The sequence below is a fragment of the Staurois parvus genome, unplaced genomic scaffold (genome assembly GCF_062004578.1).
Source record: "Staurois parvus isolate SC_StPar_1 unplaced genomic scaffold, SC_StPar_1.0 ptg000597l, whole genome shotgun sequence".
NCBI lineage: Eukaryota > Metazoa > Chordata > Amphibia > Anura > Ranidae > Staurois > Staurois parvus.
In genome coordinates, this window is record NW_028318393.1 from 1,709,903 (window position 1) to 1,729,890 (window position 19,988).

At 40.7% G+C, this 19,988-nt stretch overlaps 1 protein-coding gene across 4 annotated transcripts in view; it reads left to right on the forward strand.

The window, feature by feature from the left end:
* Window positions 1-19,988, forward strand: part of LOC149449887 (myomegalin-like) — a 415,368-nt gene that overhangs the window by 155,396 nt on the left and 239,984 nt on the right. For all 4 annotated transcript variants that reach the window (XM_089692642.1, XM_089692639.1, XM_089692640.1 and 1 more), the window contains one exon: window positions 2,187-2,354. In XM_089692642.1, coding sequence (XP_089548768.1) covers window positions 2,187-2,354 — 168 coding nt within the window. The remainder of the gene's footprint in view (window positions 1-2,186; window positions 2,355-19,988) is intronic.

The following is a 19,988-nucleotide window of genomic DNA, read 5'->3' on the forward strand; positions in this document are numbered from 1 at the left end:
CTCTGACTGGCTGTCCTTCAGAGGCCAGGAGGCAGGAGAGGAAGACAGAACTGAAGTGGGAGAGAAAGAGGGAGGGGCGCCACCACTTTGAATGCAAGAACTATGTTTATTACAGTGGGGGGGATGGGCACAGTGAAGGGGTTAATAATTACATTATTAATGCACAGCATGAAGGAGTTAATGTGCTGCCACTGGTCACTGATGCATTAGTGACCAGTGGCAGTTAATTAACCCTTTTTCTGCTTCTTTAGTGGCACCAGTGTCGGTGTTAATTAACCCCTTTATTCTGCAGCATGAAGGGGTTAATAAACACTGCCACTGGCCACTAATACAGCATAAAGGGGTACTTATCACCGACACTAGTGTCACTAATGCACCACAAGGCGGTTAATTACTGGCACTGTCCACCAATAGGGAGGGTAGTTTGAAGTTACACTAAGAGGGCGGCGGAAGGGGTAAGGAGCATCCCCTGCCTGAAAAAACAATCAGGATGATGCCTTTAGCTGCAGGCATCATCCCAGTATATCATATTAGACCAGCAAAGTAAATGTACGTTATCCAGTCTTAAAGTGATTTTTAAAGAAGAATTTCCATAAAATGCCCCTCCCCCTCCTAACATTTATGCTGATTAACCTGCTTTCAGGTCACTCCAATCTGGTCACATTATCTCACCTATGTGAACCAGTGGCATATGTAAGGGAGAGGAGAAAGTGCTAACAACATCTGGGACATGGGAACCTATGGGTGACCCCACCACTCCAAATTTTACAGACCGTTGTCAAGCACTCTTTCCTCAGCAGCCACCGCTGGCTGACACAGGGAAGATCACATGTTTGGAAAGGGGCAGGCTGAAAATAGGAAGGTTTACAGTGACGTTTGTTTATTCATGTTTTTAGTTACGTTTTAGTTAAGTTTTCTTGATGCCATCCTTTTTATCGGGGCCTTGCTAGTTAATTAATTAAGACATTTAAAAAAAGGGCGATGCAGCCCTGTGTTCTTTGATCTCTTCTATGTTGCTCGGGTAGACCTCCCCCTGACATACAGTATAGAGACATGAGACATATAAGACATGATAAGTCTTAGGCAGCCCATAGATGATTTTTTTTTTTTATTGTTCAACCATCAAAAAAGACTTCAATAACAAACAAAACAGAGGGCGCACTGGCCTAGTGCATTATCCTTAGAATACGACTTTATGGTGTAGAAAGGTAAGTATTATACTCACAAAGTAGGCTAAAACTACAAGCTCATCGCATGGAAACAGCATAGTCCAATCTACAGTGCATCATAGGGTAAGAGGACGATGGAGTCTCAACAGGCAGACGCATTTTGAGGACTTAGCCTCTTCCTCAGAGCCAACAACCTCATCAATCAATCAAACCGCCCATCAATCAATCAATGAATCAACCAATCAAAAAAAACTTGATTCCCCCATCCTTACGCTGGATGGGAGAATCCTTTCACTATGCCTTTGTATTGTGACAGCAGGGAGACTTCCACGCTGTCAGAATACACTGAAATGTTTCAGCAGGGCGGTTGTATAGAAGTCGACCTGTAGATCCACTTATTTAAAGCCTCCTTGCCCATACATGAATTGAAATTCGTCTGGATTTCAATCCATGTATAGCCAGTTTTAGTTCACTTCCTTAATTCAAAACCTTCATACATAACCCGTCTATCCCAGCTTGCTCTGAGAAACAGCTATGTTGACATCCTCAAGACTAAAGACATTCAGGAGACAGCACTATACATCAGAGATGGTAGGTTAGCTCTTTTACATCTTATAGTATGTAAACATTTACTTTATCTTACTGATACTTTTTTTTATTTAAATATAATTTTTTTAATTGGAAAATTAGAAAACCTTTGTCCAAAATTATCAGATAGTAGGGCTTTTGTGTTACAAACATCGCAATCAGTATTAAAGGAGCAAAAAGTCTTACTTATACATTTTTAACAATATCTTCTTAATAGCTGCAAGGAATAGGTGAATATTGAACAGTTATATTAATTTCAGTTTTAATAAGCTTTAGATATTGAGTTCCACATAAGGAATAAATGTGTAACTTTAGTGTCTCCTTTTGTAGGTGGTGTTATTAATCTTGAAAATGTACAGTAAACAAACATAATGCATATAAATATATTAACATGGAAAGTGAGGGAGTAACTTTTACATGTTATTATAGGAGTTGACTACTTGCTTTCTGGCACAATCAGATACTGGTAATGCTCAGATAATAGAAGAGCTTACAAAATGTTTACAGCGGAAGGAAGAAATGCTACAGGGTGCTGTATTAGCTCGAAAACAACAAGGTGAAGACCACATGAAAGAAATGATGGAAATGCTGACCACTGTGAGTAATGCATGTGTGAATATTTTAACCATAACTGTGAACTGCAAAGTTAATACCAAAAGAACCTATTGTGAATGGGGAGGGCTCTTTTGAGTTTTCGGGTTACTGAAAATTTTCCAGAGCTGGGCAGGGAGATTCCTTGTCATGGCTTAAGCTGACTACTTTCGACCATTGCAGCATTAGTACCTGTTCATATTAAACGGACAGTTGCCATGCAGCTGTCTGCTCCGGCTGCAGTGATCTGGAGGTGGCGGGCGGTATGGGGTACAAGTGTAAACTAGCCCTTACTGTGATCTTTTTTTCACCAACTGTTGAGATATGCATGATACACTATATTGCTAAAAGTACTGGGACACCCCTCCAAATCATTGGATTCAGGTGTTCAAATCACCTTCATGGTCACAGGTGTCTAAAATCAAGCACCTAGGCATGCAGACTGCTTCTACAAACATTTCAGAAAGAATGGATGGCTCTCAGGAGCTCATTGAGTTCAAACATGGTACCGTGATAGGTTGCTACCTGTGCAATAAGTCCATCCATGAAATTTCCTTAATGGTATTATAACAAAGTGGAAGCAACTGGGAACAACAGCAACTCCACTACGAAGTAGTAGGCCATCTAAAATGACAGAGCGGGGTCAGCGAATGCTGAAGCGCACAGAGCTCAGACATCGCTAACTGTCTGCAGAGTCAATAGCTAAAGAGCTCCAGACTTCATGTGGCGTTCACATTAGCACAACAACAGTGCGTAGAGAGCTTCATAGAATGGGATTCCATGTCCAAGCAGTTGCATCCAAGCCTTATATCACCAAGTACAATGCAAAGCGTCGGATACAATTGTGTGAAGCACACCGCCACTGGACTTTAGAGCACTGGAGACATGTTCTCTGGATTTTTTTTTTTTTAATTTAAATATTTATTAAATTTTTCATATTAATACAAAAACCCAAAAGGGAAATAATTCTCATACAAGTAAACAATCATATAACACTTCTGCCTTTCCCTTACTAAAACCTCTTTTCCTTCCCATCCCTCTACCCCCCCCCCCTCTCACCCCACCTCCCCCCTCCTCCCCCTCTGCAGACTCTAACCCTTTCAATCTCTTGAGGCTTATTAATTTTTTTTTTTTTTTTGCTAACATCCTAGTTCATGTCTTCCTATATTTCTCTTTCAATCCTGCTCTTTCCCACTTTTCCCATCTCCTGGAATAAACTCCCATCTTATCTTCTTGCATATGGTATGATCTTTCCATTCTAGCTATCTGGTTTACTCTATTAATCCAGTCTACCTCCTTCGGTACCTCAGCTTTCCACCAAAACTTGGGTATCAACCCTTTCGCCGCATTCAAGAAGTACCAAATACCTGAATCTTTATATTTATTTACAGATGTCTCCACATTGTGTAGGAGGCACGTCGTTGGGTCTAATCCTATGTCAATTTCAGTTATTTCTTCAATTAATTTAACTATTATCTTCCAAAAAGCCTGGATTTTCGGACATTCCCACCATATGTGAAACACCGTGCCTATCTCTCCACATCCTCTCCAACACATATTTGAGTTTTCCCCATTTATCTTGTGCTCTACACTCGGTGTAATGTGCCATCGTGTCACACACTTATAATTAACCTCAACCTCTCTCATACTAACATTATCGTGTATCAATCTAAACATCTTTCTCTGTCTATCTTCATCAAACCCAACTCCCATATCCCTTTCCCATTTTGTCATAAAAATTAACTTTGTGTTTGTGTCTAATTCTGTGAGTATTCTATACACTTTTGAGATACCGTGCTTACCATCCCTTCGTGTCTCTAACAACCTTTCAAACATATTCCACTCCTGTTTTATTCTTAGGGGTTTCGGTAAATTTCCAATGAAACTTTTCAATTGATGGTATTTCCACTCATCTATTCTAATAAAAATATCTCCCTTCTTCTCTATTAACTCTTTAAGTGATCTCAATTCTCCCTCCACCAAAACATCTCTCAATTGGGTATCCTCCTTTCTAAACCATCTCCCTGATATCTTATTCTTTCCCGGGGGGAAGTACTCAGTATTTGTGAGAGGCATTAATATAGAATTAAATTCCCATTTCATGTTCTTGTGTAAATTATCCCATACCCTAAAGACATTCAAAGTGTAGATACTTGTGCTTTCTTTAATTCCCCTAAACTGTGGTGGAACCCATATCATCTGACTCAATCTTTTACCACTAAGATCATTTTCAATTGTTACCCAACTTTTCCCCTTATGGTTAAATGTCCAGTCATATATTCTTGCTAAAACCACTGCCTTATAGTATCTCTTGACATCTGGTAGGCCCAATCCCCCTTTCTCTTTAGTCCTACTCAATGTTTCATATGCTATTCTAGGTTTTTTATTCTTCCAAATATATCTTGTTAACATTTTTTTCATTATCTTAAAGAAGGTTTCTGGAATTTTAATTGGTACCATTTGAAATCTATACAGTATTTTAGGCATAATTACCATTTTGACTAGGTTTATACGTCCTATCCAGGATGGATTTCCTCCTTCTAGTCTTTTTAAATCTTCCCTGATCTCATTTATCAAGGAGATATAGTTTAATCTATACAAATGCTTAGATGAGGCAGTGAGTTTTATTCCTAGGTATTTTATCTCTTTTTCTCTCCATATAAAGGGGAATTCTTTTTGTAGTTTTTCTTTTTCATTCTTTGGTATATTAATATTCAGGATCTCTGTTTTCGTTGGATTAATTTTTAAATTTGATAGTTCACCATACTCCTTCAGAATCTTCATTATATTTGGGAGAGTTATTCGGGGATTCCCCACATAGATCAATAGGTCGTCCGCAAAGGCCGCTACTCTATGTTCTATGGATTCTATCTGAATTCCCTTTACCGATCCACTATTTCTTATTATTGACAACAGGGGTTCGAGTGACAATACATATAGCAGAGGGGACAGTGGACAACCCTGCCTTGTACCATTAGACATTCCAATGGGTTCTGATCTCTCCCCATTTACCGTGATAATTGCAGTAGGCTCCCTATATAGTTTACTTATCCACTCTCGCATTCTATCACCTATCCCCAGCACTTTTAAGTTGTCCATCATAAAGCCCCAGTCCACTCTATCAAATGCCTTTTCTGCATCAATTGACAAGAACACCACCGGAGCTTTCCCTTTTCTACTTTTCTGAATAAGCATCAGGGTTCTCAAGCCGTTGTCTCTACCTTCTCTCCCCGGTACAAAGCCCACCTGGTCTCCATGGATCCATTCAGGCATCAGATCCCTCAACCTGTTTGCTAACACCTTTGCATAGAGTTTAGTGTCTACGTTCAATAATGAGATAGGTCTATAGCTAGAGCACTGAGATGGATCTTTTCCCTCCTTGTGAATAAGTACTACATGGGCCTGTAGGGATTCTCTCCTCACTTCCATCCCACCTCCCAGAGCATTCATATATTTCTCCAACTTGGGTAGCAGTACTTCACTAAATTTCTTATAGTACTTAACTGTATATCCATCCGGGCCTGGGCTTTTTCCCCCCCCTGTGCTTCTTAATGCTATTTTAATTTCTTCCTGGGAGATTTCTGCATCTAGGGATTTCAACTGTGCTTCACTTAGTTTTGGTAATCCCGCATTTTTTAAGTATGTCATCTTTTTTTCATTAATTCCCTCTTGGGCTTCTTTTAGGGGGCCTTGGGGGCTAATATTCTATAACTTTTTATAATACTCCGTAAACTCTTTAATAATCTCTTTATTTGAGTGGACCAACTCCCCCTTTGAACTTTTTATCTTTTCTATATAGTTCCTATTTTTCTTTTTATTCAAAGCTCTCATTAAATATCTTCCTGGTCTGTCTCCCCATCTATATCTTTCGTTCAAAACCCTGTTGTATACTCTTCTCTTCTCCTCATCCATCAACCTCTCTAGCTCGTCTTTTTTATCCGATAACCTCTGTCTCGTATCTTTTGTTATTTTCTTCTTATGGATCTGCTCCAAGTCCAATATTTCTTTTAAGAGCCCACTGACCCTCTCTCTTCTTTCCTTTTTCTTCCTTGCTCCTACCGCAATCAAGATTCCTCTTATGAATACCTTATGGCTTTCCCAGACTGTAGCTATCGATACTTCCTCTGTTTCGTTCTCCTTAAAGTATACCTTAATCTCTTTCTCGATTTTCTGAACTACATCCTCATCCAGAAGAAGACCCTCATTTAACCTCCACCCCATTCCTCCCGTCCACCTTCTTCCCCATCCCATTTTCATTACAACCGGGGCATGGTCCGAGAACGTCCTTGTTTCTATGTCGATTTTAACCAGATGATCTATAAGTTGATGGTCTATTAAGATGTAATCTAATCTCGAGTATATCTCATGTGCATTAGAGAAGAAGGTATAGTCTCTGTCTTTCATATGCTTTATTCTCCAAGTGTCCACTAGTTGTTCTTCATGCATCACTTTTTTCAGAGCTCTCAGAGACCTACTCCCCTCTCTTTGTACAGAAGAGGTATTATCCTTTTGTGGGTCCATACAGAAATTTAGGTCTCCAGCTACTATCAGGCGACCTGTTTTAAATTCCTTTAATTTTTTCAGCAGACCCTTCATGTACATCTCTGGGTTTTTATTAGGGCAGTATATATTGGCTAAAGTACACTCAATCCCCTGGAGTCTACCTTTTAAGAATAAAAACCTCCCCTCAGGGTCAGTTCTTCTATCCTCCAGCTCAAATCTCATATTCTTTGCAAAACCTATTGCAACCCCTTTTGCTCTTTTAATTGGAGAAGCTGCATAGTACCATGTTGGGTAGTGTTTGGATTTCAATTTCAGGTTTACCTCTATCTCAAAATGCATCTCCTGTAAAAATACCACTGAGGTGGCCCTATGATGTAACTCATTAAACAACCTAAATCTCTTTCCTGGACAACTCAACCCATTCACATTATAGGTTATAAACTGTATTTCTTCCATCATTCCTAATTAACTCCATCTCTCTTCCAGATTGCCTCTTCCTCTTTATCCCTTCTGTCATGCAGAGTATTAACCCAATACCTCCTCCCCTCCCTCCCTCCCACCCAACTCTCCCCCCCTCCCTCCCCCCCTTCCCCCTCTCTCCCCACCCCCTCCCCCCCTGCCATCTCCTCCCCCCCCTCCCACCTCCCCACCCCCCCCAGGCCTCCTATGCCCTTGGATCATCTTCCACTTTTGATCCCTCTATAGGGGTTCGACTCTACCCATGACCGCTTACCGTCCCCCCCTCCTCCCCAATATCCCCCTATCTATTGATTCTCTATTTCCTCTTTTAACCAGCTGCCACTTTCCTGTCCCACTAATATCCAACTCTCCCTCCTCCCCTTCCCAACCAAATATCACTTGTCTCTGCAATCCAAATTTTTCACAAAATTCTTCCATATCCTCCGAGAATCTTAAGACAGCTGTAGTTCCATCCCTCCACCCAATTAAGCTTAAGTCTCGGCCCCATCTGTATTTCACTCCTTGTTTTTTCATCGCTTCCAATAGGGGTTTCAATGCTCTCTTCCTTCTCAGAGTTTCTGCTGTCAAATCTGCAAAAATTTGGATATTTTTCCCACCATATGTGATATTTGATCTTCCTTTAATCTTTTTCCATATCTCTTCTCTATCTCCATAGTTGTGGAATTTAACAATTATGTCTCTTGGTTTTTCTACCCCATTTCCTTGTTGATTCTTCCCAATCCTGTATACTTCATCCAGTTTAAACCTCTCCTCATCCGATTTATCCATTATGAAGTTCAAGATTTTACCAGATAGCTCCTTTAGATCTTCCCCCTGTGTCACTTCTGGTACTCCTCTTACTCTGATATTATTTCTCCTTTCTCTATTTTCTTGTTCTTCCATCCTATAAAGCAATCTCTTATGTTCTTTTCTATCTTCAATTATCCATTTCTCTAGTTTTGGGATGGTCTGAGCTTGGGCTTGTACCTTCTCCTCCATTTCCTCCACCCTAGTTAACAATTGTCCCAGGTCTTCCCGAATCATCCCCATCTCTTGCTTTATGGAATTTTCCAATCCTTTAAACATCTCTGCCATTTCTTTTTTGTTAGGTAATTGCATATCTCTTTCCAACTCTCTTGATTCCATACCTTCCATTTGACTATTGTAAACTAGGCCCAGGGAAAGTCTTGGGCTGTTATCCAGACTTATTTCCGATTCACTTTTTTCACTTATTCCCTGAGTTCTTTCTGGGGTAACATTTCCTTGTGACACATACTTCTTAATCGTACCCGTTTGGGTGTTCTTAGGCCCGCTCCCTTTGGTATTTTTACCTTTCATGCTGTAGTTTGGAAAATTTTTATCTCTTATTTTCTGAAACTCCTGGTCTTTTACTCCTCCAATCTTCAGACCTGTCCTAGGAATCCCCTATTTCTTTTATTTTCTGGTTGAGTATTTTAGTCACAGTCCTTTTTCCAGGCACCTCATAATCTAGTGCAGGAACTCAAAGTATATAAAAGTCTAACATACAAAACCAATTTATATGCAGAGTAAAAGAGGACCTCACTCACCCACCGCGTTGGAACTTCACTTCAGAAACAGTCCTCTGTGTTTGAATCCGCTTGTCTCCTCTTGAAGGGATTCCTAGGGGTCTCTCGTAGCTCATGTAACTTATCCTCCCATTACAGGCCCCCTTCGATTAGAGTTAATATGCAAGTTAATAGTTAGAGAAAGGAGTAGAGTGGGGGTTAGAATGTTTAGCCGTAAAAAATGAGCATGATGGTATATACTTGTGGAGCTGTAAAATTAGAAATGATATGGGTATGGTATGGGAATGATGTGAAGTTAGGGTGGAGTTAGGTTGGGTGTAGGAGGCGAGGAGATGATATATTTATATGGATGTTATATCTATTGTAGGGACAATATGTCCTTTACCCTCAGCCGCTTCACCCACTTGCTGAGATGCCGGGCAATCCCTCTCTTTCTCGGAGCTCCCAGAGCTCCTCCACTGCCTCTCACGTGTCGGAGTCAGTCAGTGTCAGCGTCTCTCCAATGTCCCAGCTGACTCACCGACGTCTCCCCGGCAACCCTGCTCCTCCTCCGAAGCCGTCGCCGCAGAACGCCAGAGACCTGCTGAAGCCACGAGGCGATTCTCTCCCGGCTCTCCCCAAGTTCCAGGCCACCCGGTCGTCTCCCAGGCAACCCCACTCCTCTTCAGCAGCCGCCGTAGAAGGGAAGACCCCGATGTGTCTCTCTCCCAGCACCCTCCCGACACTCTGCCGGCTCCGACCGTCCCCGGGACTCCGCCGACTCTTTCCAGCAGGTGAGTCCCTGCGTTCAGTGCAGCTGGACCCTCTGACGAGGCTTCATAGGGAGATAAACGGGGGGGGGGGGGAAGGCTCACGGAGAGTGCTAAACTACACTCTCTCCCGTGCCGCCATGTTCAGGCTCCACCCCCTCTGGGCACGCTCCTAAGACATGTTCTCTGGATTGACAAATCATGCTTCTCTGTCTAGCAATCCGATGGACATGTCTGGGTTTGGTTGTTCCCAGGAGAACGATACTTGCCTGACCGCATTGTGTCAAGTGTAAAGTTTGGTGGAGGGGGGATTATGGTGTGGGGATGTTTTTCAAGGGTTGGGTTTGGCCCCTTAGTTCCAGTGAAGTGAACACTTAAGGCATCAGCATACCAAGACATTTTGGACAATTTCATGCTCCCAACTTTGTGGGAACAGTTTGAGGATGGCCCCTTCCTGTTCCAAGATGACTGCGCACCAGTGCAAAAAGTTTGGGGTGGAAGAACTTGATAGGCCTGCACCTCAACCCGATAGAACATCTTTGGGATGAATTAGAGCAGACTGGGAGCCAGGCCTGCTTGTCCAACATCAATGCCTGACCTCACAAATGTGCTTCTGGAAGAATGGTCAAACATTCCCATAGACACACTCCTAAACTCTTTGGACAGCCTTCCCAGAAGAATTGAAGCTGTTATAGCTGCAAAGGGTAGGCCAACTCAATATTAAGCTCTATGGACTACGACTGGGATAATATTAAAGTTCATGTGCATTTAAAGGCAGGCACCCCAATACTATTGGCAGTATATGGAATTCACAGTTTTCATCCAATTTGACCACTAATAGACTTTAGGTCAAAAAAGAGCAGTACAGACATTTTTTAGCACTGCAAATTGGGGAGCACAGCCTGTATATATGCTGTGCCTGTAAAAATATCTTCCTTTTGGCTTCTTAGAAATATGATTATATAAAGTAGTGATAAACTCTGGAAGCTGTGCCCAGAGAAAGTAATGCAGGGGACAAAGAACTAATATTGCCCATGGTCTCCTAGCAGCTAATCTGCTTTATAGATGAAACATGTCTTGTTTTGCATGGTGTTTCTGTGTGGGAGGCACAGGTGGTACATGCCCAAATCTCATCCCAATCTCTTACAAATAGCTGTCAGAGGTGGAAATTCTTTAGATTCCACAATCCAGATGTTCTGGACATTAATAATTAAATTTTATAAATAGACAACTCCTATCCTCATATTGATTTGTGGTTCCAAATTAGTAATAACTACTGCAGTAGGGAACAGACACAAAAAGATACACTCAGCATCTTTCCAAATAACTTCTGTTTATTCGGTGCATTTGAAGTTTTTTATACCCATGATTACGTATGTATTACAATTATACTTTTTTGGTAACAAGGGGCATTACATAGGCAGGCTAATTTCTAATCAGAACTTGAAGGAATGCAAACATGTAATGAAAACATTAATAGTGCCATGTACACTATGAGTGCAGTGTACAATACAGTAAGGTTTCACTTTTTCAGTTCAGTTCAATTTTAATCTCAGACTGAAAAAAGCAAGTGATTTAAATTATTTACTCTGTGAATCACTGATGTGGCTGTGTGGGGCCACATGTTTTTTGAATTGTAACAGCGGGTGTGGGGAGAAGAACCCCTGCCCACTGTCACACTGAGGGGGGATTGGGAGAAGAGGCAAAAGGAACTGAAACATGTTGCATGTTCCACCCTAAACACAGGTGGAAAATGTAACATGTTCCATAAAGTGAACAATTACATTCCAAAGTCACATAATTAGTTAAATGAAGATAACCTGAGTTTAGGCCATGAGTTTCAAGTGATTGTAGTATAAATACATTGGTATTTGGAAGATCCAACTTAATTCCAGACTGGTGCTTTAGGAAAACAAAGTATGTCACAGCTTACATTGGTAAAATAAAGGGTCCTATACATAAACTAAGTGACTGGGCAAGCAGAAGACTAGCGAGAGAGGCCACTAAAATGTCTATGACCACTCTGAAGGAGTTACAGGTCTCAATGGCTAACATTAAATAGACAGTGTATAAAACTGTAAGTCAGATGCGCCATCAGTTGCAGTTTTATGTGGAAGAGTGGCAAAAGAAAACTTATGTAACATAAGAATTTATTGTATGACAAGAACAAATGTTACATTTTTGCTATTCACTGTCCATCATAAATGCACCATCCTCATCATGAAGCATTGTGGTAACCAGTGCTGGGACATGGGCATTCAGCACCCAGGGCAAAGATGCCAAACTGTGCCCCCCCCTTCCCCTGGGTTCATGATATGTCAAAATTGCTTGTCAAAATCACTGCCACTGTCACTGCTCCTGTACCTTCTAACAGAAGGAAGGTGTCCCCATCCCTACAGCAAACCATTGCCCCCAGGGCAGCCGGCCCTTCTGCCCACCCTTTGTCCCAGCCCTGGTGGTAAGAGAAACATCCTGCAGGAAAGCTCCTCTGCAGCAGGCCCTGAAAGGCCTGTGAAGGAGGAGAGTGGGAAACAGAAAAACTTCACTGAGCTGAACTGGTTTTTTACAAAGAGTAATAGAAAAAATGTAGTGTCTAGAGGTGCAAGGCTGATAGAGACCTATCCACACAGATTTCTAGCTATATTAACTGCCAAAAGTGCATCAATGAAATACTAAATTAAAAGGGAAGTATCTGTTGTAATTGTAATTAACCACTTTCTGTCCTCCCTATAGCAGATTTACTGCTACAGGGCAGATGTTCTGTGCAAAATCAGTTATATAAATGTGATTTTGTATTTCTGCCACTGGGAGGGCGCATGCCTTCCGCAGGAGCGCCGCTTCTGCTGTGATTGGACACACAAAAACACTGACTAGGCAAACAGTTAACCATTTGATCAATCTAGATGTTTAACCAGTGTCAGTGAATATTTTTAGCACTGATCACTGTCTTAGTGTCACTGGTTCCCACAAAGTGTCAGTTAGTGGCAGTCCCTCTATAAGCCGTTGATCGCCTCCATTACTAGTATAAAAAAAAACCCCAAAAAAACAAATATCAGTATGCAGGGTATAACACCATTTGTAGATGCTATAACATTTGAACAAACCAATCAATATACGCTTATTGGGGTTTTTTTTTACCAAAAATATGTAACAGAATAGATATTGGCCTAAATTTATGAAAAAATGTGATTTTTTTTAAAAAAAATTTATTGGATATGTTTTGTAGCAGAAAGTAAAAAATGTAGTTGTTTTATTAAATATCAGTGTTTTTTTCGTTTATAGCGCAATAAAGAAGAAACACAGAGGTAATCAAATACCACTAAAAGAAAGCTATTTTTGTGGAAAAGAAATTACATAAAATTAATTTATGTACAGCGTTGCATGACCACGCATTTGTCAGTTAACCACTTGCCCTCCAGAGGATTTACCCCCTTCATGACTAGGCCATTTTTTGCGATACAGCACTGCGTTACTTTAACTAACAATTACGTGGTCATGCAATGCTGTACCTAAATGAAATATATGTCTTTTCTTCCCACAAATAGAGCTTTCTTTCAGTGGTATTTGATCACCTGTTTGTTTTTATTTTTGCGCTATAAACAAAAAAAGACCGACAATTTTGAAAAAAAAAAATTTTTTACTTTTTGCTAAGTTTAGGTCAAAATGTATTCTGCTACATGTCTTTGCTAAAAAAAATACCAATACATGTAAATTAATTGGTTTACGTGAAAGCTATAGCATCTACAAATGGCGGTATATATACTGGAATTGTTTTTTTTTTTATACTAGTAATGGCGGCGATCAGCGACTTATAGTGGGACTGCAGGACTGTGGCGGGCATTCTGACACTGGGGGGAACTGACCAACTGCCAATGACATCCCAATGATACTGATACAGTGATCAGTGCTAATAAAAAGCACTGACACTGTACGAATGACACTGGGCAAGAAGGGGTTAACATCTGGGGCAATCAAAGGGTTAACTGTGTGCTGTTTTACTGTGTGTGCTGTGCGTGTTTTACTAGGGAAACATACTGCTGTGTATTTCTCTGCTGTGCAGAGAAATACACAGCAGCATGTTACAGCCCGCAGGAGAGAGACCTGTGTTGTTTACAAACGGGTCTCTCTCCTGTCAGTGATACTCGGTGATCGCTAGGTGCTGGCGGGGAATCTACGGCTGGGACACAGTGATTGACATCTGTAGCCCTCTCATACGTATATAATTATAAATTATATATAAAATTATGTTTTCTTTCTCGCCTATTGAGGGACACAAGCTGCCATTGACTGTTGGGTTATACTGTTGCCTACAGAAGGATTGGACACTGGCAATCAAAAAAAAAAATTGTAGGCCATCCCAAGATAACCTCTCCCTCTCTTACCATGCCTCGGTTTTTTGGTAGTGTCTTGGGATGATGGACATCGTTTTTTTAGCTCTGCTGAGAAAAGTCTCACCATTTTAGATAATATTTTTCCTTCAATTATTTTCCTTAGTCAAGAGTCCTGCTACATTGTTGCCTGAGCTGATGTCTACAGTGCAATTCTCTGAATCGGCCTTTCACCAACATAGCTTTGAAGTGCCATCCTCAGACTTTGCTGAAATAGACTTTGCAGGGCTAGACCAGAAGTGACCTTAGGATACTGGGTTTCACAGTAGGCGCTTCCAGGCCCTATTTTGGTTACAGATTTGCTGTGAAGTGCTTTCCAGGGTCATTAGTATTGCCTTTGAATCTCCTGCTTTCATCTGTTTACTGTATTAAGAAGGACTCGATGCTGACATCATCCACTGGAGGAAGTAGAGTAGAGGAAGGAGGAGAGGGAGTAGAGGAAGCATTGTCCCACTGCTGATGCTGCATTTGCTTTGCAGAACCAAATGGATCTCCAATCTTTGGTCCATTCCAGCTGCCTGCCTACAGTGACTTAATTATCTCTGACACTCTGACTGTACATCTGCTGCCATTGGATACTTTTGTAAGTACCTAAGGCATTGCCTGTTACCCTGAGCTATGTTGCTTTACTGTTGTGGGGCTGCGACATATCTGATTTAATTATAGTGCAAACATGCACAACTGAGCAGTGTACAACAGAAAAAAAAAAAATATATATATATAATATATTGTATATAGTGATTATAATCACTGCTGCCACCATAAACAGTTACAAAATTCTTCCACACATCCAAAATTGGTTTACATTCTAGATATGAGGTAGTGCTGTGTAAACTAAAGTATTAAAAGTCAATAAAGTGTTGTTATTAATCAAATAATATCTATATCAAACATCAATAATTAAATAGATAACAGAATGCTCCTTTTAACATAACTGTGATACACAAATGCTCACTTCTCTATCACACCAGTGTAATAATAATTAAACAGTTCAAAATAGTCCATCCATGTGACAAAAATCATGTGATCCACTTCAAATCACCACATGGCAAGCGCAAACACTTCCCCTCTCTCCCTTGCACTCACTGACTCCATTTGGTTATCTATAATGATAAGCAATAGCACTTTTGATATCAAGTGCAGTCTCAAGCAGATCTTTATTTCTCACATCTATTCTCCCCTTAGTGAGCTTAGAAAGCCCCAGATAAAAAGGAAATATTGTAATTCCATTAAACCAACCCATATGGAAGAAAAATATATTTGAAATATATTTTAAAAATATTCTTCCCAAATATATTGCCATATATTTGAAATGCAAAATTTTTGGCCATATTCAATATATTTCAAAATATATTTCAATAAATATATATATATTTATATATACTGCCTCCCCTGGAGCTGAAGTATATGACGAATGTGTGGTTGTGAATGGAGCTCGCTCGGCTCACGTGTTCCTGCCTGCAGCGAGGAGAGTAGAGGGCTGCACAGAGCAGCATCTAACCCCAGTCCAGGACCCCAGACGTCCCATTTGGACCAGAGGAGGGAGGTGATAGACCAGACCCGCACCCACTACTGGATTGAGGGACCCCCTGGTGTTCCATTCAGACCAGAGGAGAGGTGATAGACCAGACCAGCACCCGTTATTTGATTGAGGGACCCCCTGGAGGACATCAACATTCCACCTGGCTGTTCCCACATCAGACTTCCAGCTGGTCTTGGATTCCTATATGCGCATATTGATTGCGCTTATGGTTATAGGCAATCTTACCATTCCGCATTGGATTTCATAACAGAACTGTCACATCAGCACTCCATTAAGGAGCTTGTCTACCTAAGACTGTATTCATTAGTTTTCTATTACTTTAGCGCTGCACTTTATTTCTTTATTTTGCTTTCTATTGAAAGGTTTTGTGGTTCCTTTTATCAGTGCATTTAGCTGCTTACGTGTGCGCTTGCTAGGCCTCCACAGTTTTTTATATATATTGCATGTTGAATTGTTTTTTTATTACAAAATATTTGAAAAATAAATTTCAAATATACTGTATGTCTTTAAAAATACAAATCAACATTTTTGGAATGCATTTACAAATATACTGTATAAAAAATGACTTTTATATGCTAAAAAAAATCTGAAGAATATATTTTAAAAAAATATATTTTTAAAAATATATATTTTTTAAATATATTCTTCAGGTAAAAATGCCACTCACACATATAATTTTAAAGATAGCCCATCCAATCTACTACAGAAGAGCATGAAAAGCCATGAATGTGCCGCTTGCATGGTGGTGTCTCACCCCTCACTCGCTAACAGCGATACATCACTTCTGGCAGGGATCTATCATCACTTCCGGTTGCAGTGCTTTCTGACCCTGACTAGTTTCGTCTAATAGACAATATATTAAGAAAAACCTCTGCGCAATCACTAAGGACAAAAGTCCCCTAAACAACTATCATTAAGTGTTCAAAAAACAACATGCAGTGTGTCTAAAGTAATACAATAATAAGGAAATTTAATACATTGAGAAAAACAGTGTTAGTGTCAGAAGAAAACTTCCTTGGTGTCAATATTATATAAATAGTGGACTAGTGTCAGCACTGTTGCCCACACCTTTTGTGTTCCCACAAATGTACAGCTAAAAAAATATATATCTAATAAAGTGCTGCATGGCACAAATATACAAATATTACTTTGTGCTTGATATCATAAAACCAACTCAATATAAAAAATAAATAAATAAATTATTAATAAATCAATCAATATCAGCAAAATAGTCACAAATGTCCATATGTTCTTGCATACATGTGTATTTGTGTTACTGAGATCTTTCCAACCGTGTTAACTGTTTTCTGACTACTGCATTTATAATCTTCCAAAATATTATTTCACCACATGCAGACATCCCTTCACCAACATTTATTTGCTCTCACCTTATGTTTAGACTTCACAAGTAGGTCCCATGTGCTTGCCCCTTTAAATGGGTCTTCTATGCCACAGTTGTAGTGACTTCCTCCAGCTCACTGAAGCCTCTCTATCAGTCTCATGTAATCTTTTGGTGGATGTTGGCAAAATAAAGAATGATATATAGTGCTTGCTGTATAAAATGCAATACTCCTCCCAATGTTTTGTGTCATCAAATCATGGACTTCATCAGGGATTGTCATGTGATTTGATGATGCAATGTGTTGAGAGAAGCCAGTAATGTCACGTCGCAAGTGTACAGATGGCCATGTTGTTGGTTGATTATCCCAATACATGCCTGTATACTGCTGTGCACCATGTATTCGCACATAAAAAGTTGAGTATAAAGGGGTGCATGAGACCTACTTGTGATATTTAAACATAAGGTGAGAGCATATAGATGTTGGTGCAGGGATGTCTGCACATGGTGAAAGAATATTTTGGAAGATTGTAAACGAAGTAGAAAGAAAACAGCTAGCACGGTTGGAAAGATATCAGTAACACAAATACACATGTGTGCAAGAACATAAGGACATTTGGGACTTTTATGCTGATATTGATTTATTTATTAATAATTCATTAATGTTTTATTATATTGAGTTGGTTTTATAATATAAAGCACAAAGTAATATTTGAATATTTGTACTGCATGGCACTTTATTAGTCATATATATTTTTAGTTTTGTCTCTTGACTTTCTTGAATGGTTTTCTTATGCCCCCTGCTGTTAGAGTCTTCTTCACTAGCTTCATGAGATGTGGTTGCCTCCTTTGCTCTGTCTAAGGGAGTTTATATCTCAGGCTTGCACGACATTCTAGGCCAAATAGCTCAGATGTTTCCTGACTTTGACTGCAGAGGCCACAAGCGCATTACCATGCCCTCTCCTACAAATTTTGTATCCAATTGGCCTTTAGCAGCCTTTGAGAGTCTTCTCAGTCCTTACCAGATTAATCTGCTTCACAGGAGTCGTAGTATTCTGCTATCACTTCCAAACAAAAATAGACAGTTTTAGAACATATTGAAACTAAAGGCTAGAGGATCAGCCTGTTTATTCTATCAGCACAGTTTCCAGTTTATAATCCTTTGGAGCTCCTATGGCTGCCAAGACTTTCCGTTTGCACCAATTGTTCTCAGTCTCCCTCTATGGATACTGGAAACATTCTGACAAGATGTTTGTACCTCCAGGTACTTATCAACTTTGTATTCGTTTGAGGAGGAATTTGTTAAAAAGTGATCCTCTCTCTGTGGATATGTTAGTGTTCCACTTTAATAATAAATCCACCAATCTGGAGGCGGAAGTACCTGTCTTTAACCTCCTCAGGCCATTGCAAATAGATGATTGGATGGTGCCCTTGCTACAGCGGGTGGATGTATCTGTATGTTCTGTCTGTTTACTGCTGCTTCTGATGTCTAGAACTTTGTCTAAAGGCACAGAGCCTGTTGGAGTGTCTCTGTGCCATGTGATCATTGTGACAACCATTCACAGCTATCAGCAGTGAGAACAGTGTAGTACTCAGTTGTGACAATCAGTTTATCAAATCCTTCAGCTCCAGTGGAGGAAGCTGGCAATTGACAAATGATTGAGGTTTAAAAGACCACTGACCACCAATGTCATGAGAGTGAAAGCATACAGTTTGTCAGTATAGTTTGAAAACCAGGTATCAGTGCTGGCTCAAAGGATGGACATTAAGAAATGAAAAGACGGATGGTGGGGGGTTTAAAGTTTTTGGGGTTTATCCATGACATCTAGGCGTTGCACACAATTCAATGCCAGCACATTTCTTTATTTTCAAAAAAATGAGTGTCCACTTTTTAAAAAGGGGTCATTTAAGAGGTGTTTGTACTCTCCTAGCATTTTTATTTGATATGTTTTATACTTAAAATAAGGCAAACTTTTTTATTTAAAACATTTCAGTCGGGGCGCATGCGTCCACCCGCCAGCAATAAAGCGGCACTCACCGACCCCGGGGGAAACAAAGCACCCCACAGTGTTACCTGCCTCTGCCCGCATCCCGACCACCATGCCCCGCAGGAGGAGAGCCCCGGATCACCCCGGGAAACTAACAAAATTCTTCCCTGCTATTGTGCAGGGAATCCAAGATGGCGGCCGCAGCAGAGACACACAGGGAGACAGCAGCCACGAGGAGGACTACAGGGCCCAGCACAGGGATCCGAGGCTGCAGGGATCGCTTTACCCAGGGGACCCTGGTGAGTTGTCACCCCCTCTGTCCCCCACAACTAGCAGCCCTGCCAAATCCAGGCCACGTCTGGACCAGGACCCTAACCTCTCCTATCAAGCCCTAAACCTCACACCTCCACCCACTACATTAAATCTACCAGATATAGACGCATTTCCAGCGGCGGATCAGCCGCTAACGGAGGTGTCCATGAAACACCTGCTGACGTCACTTCGTCAATCTCTACAAAACGACATATTTGCGTCTTTAAACCAAATAACTAGCGTGGTACAGCACCAAGAACGCAGAATTTGCCATATTGAAAGCAGCTTGGGCGACATAATAACGGCGCATAATGATTTGATTGACGCTCATACAGATCACTCATCTGATATTGAACAAATCAATTTAAAATTAGCAGACCTAGAGGATCGCTCGCGCCGTAACAACATCAAATTCAGAGGGATCCCTGAATCAGTACCGAGCGAAAATCTGCTGCCCTACATACACCAATACTTCAAACTACTCCTCCCAACGCTTTCAGATCTAGAGCTCGCGATTGATCGAGCCCCCCGACTGCCCAAACCGGCGTTTCTGCCGACATCTATCCCAAGAGATGTACTGATCCGGGTACATTTTTACCACGTGAAAGAAAAAATTATGATTGCGGTTAGAAATCCGCCACCTCTCCCGCCATCGCATGCAAATCTCCGCCTCTATGCGGACTTGTCCAAAGCCACGCTCCTTAACAGGAAAAAAATGATTTCCATCACTAAGGCCCTAAGGAATCACGGCATAGCCTACCAATGGGGCTTTCCTACTAAATTAATAGTGCGACGACAAGGCAGAATATTCA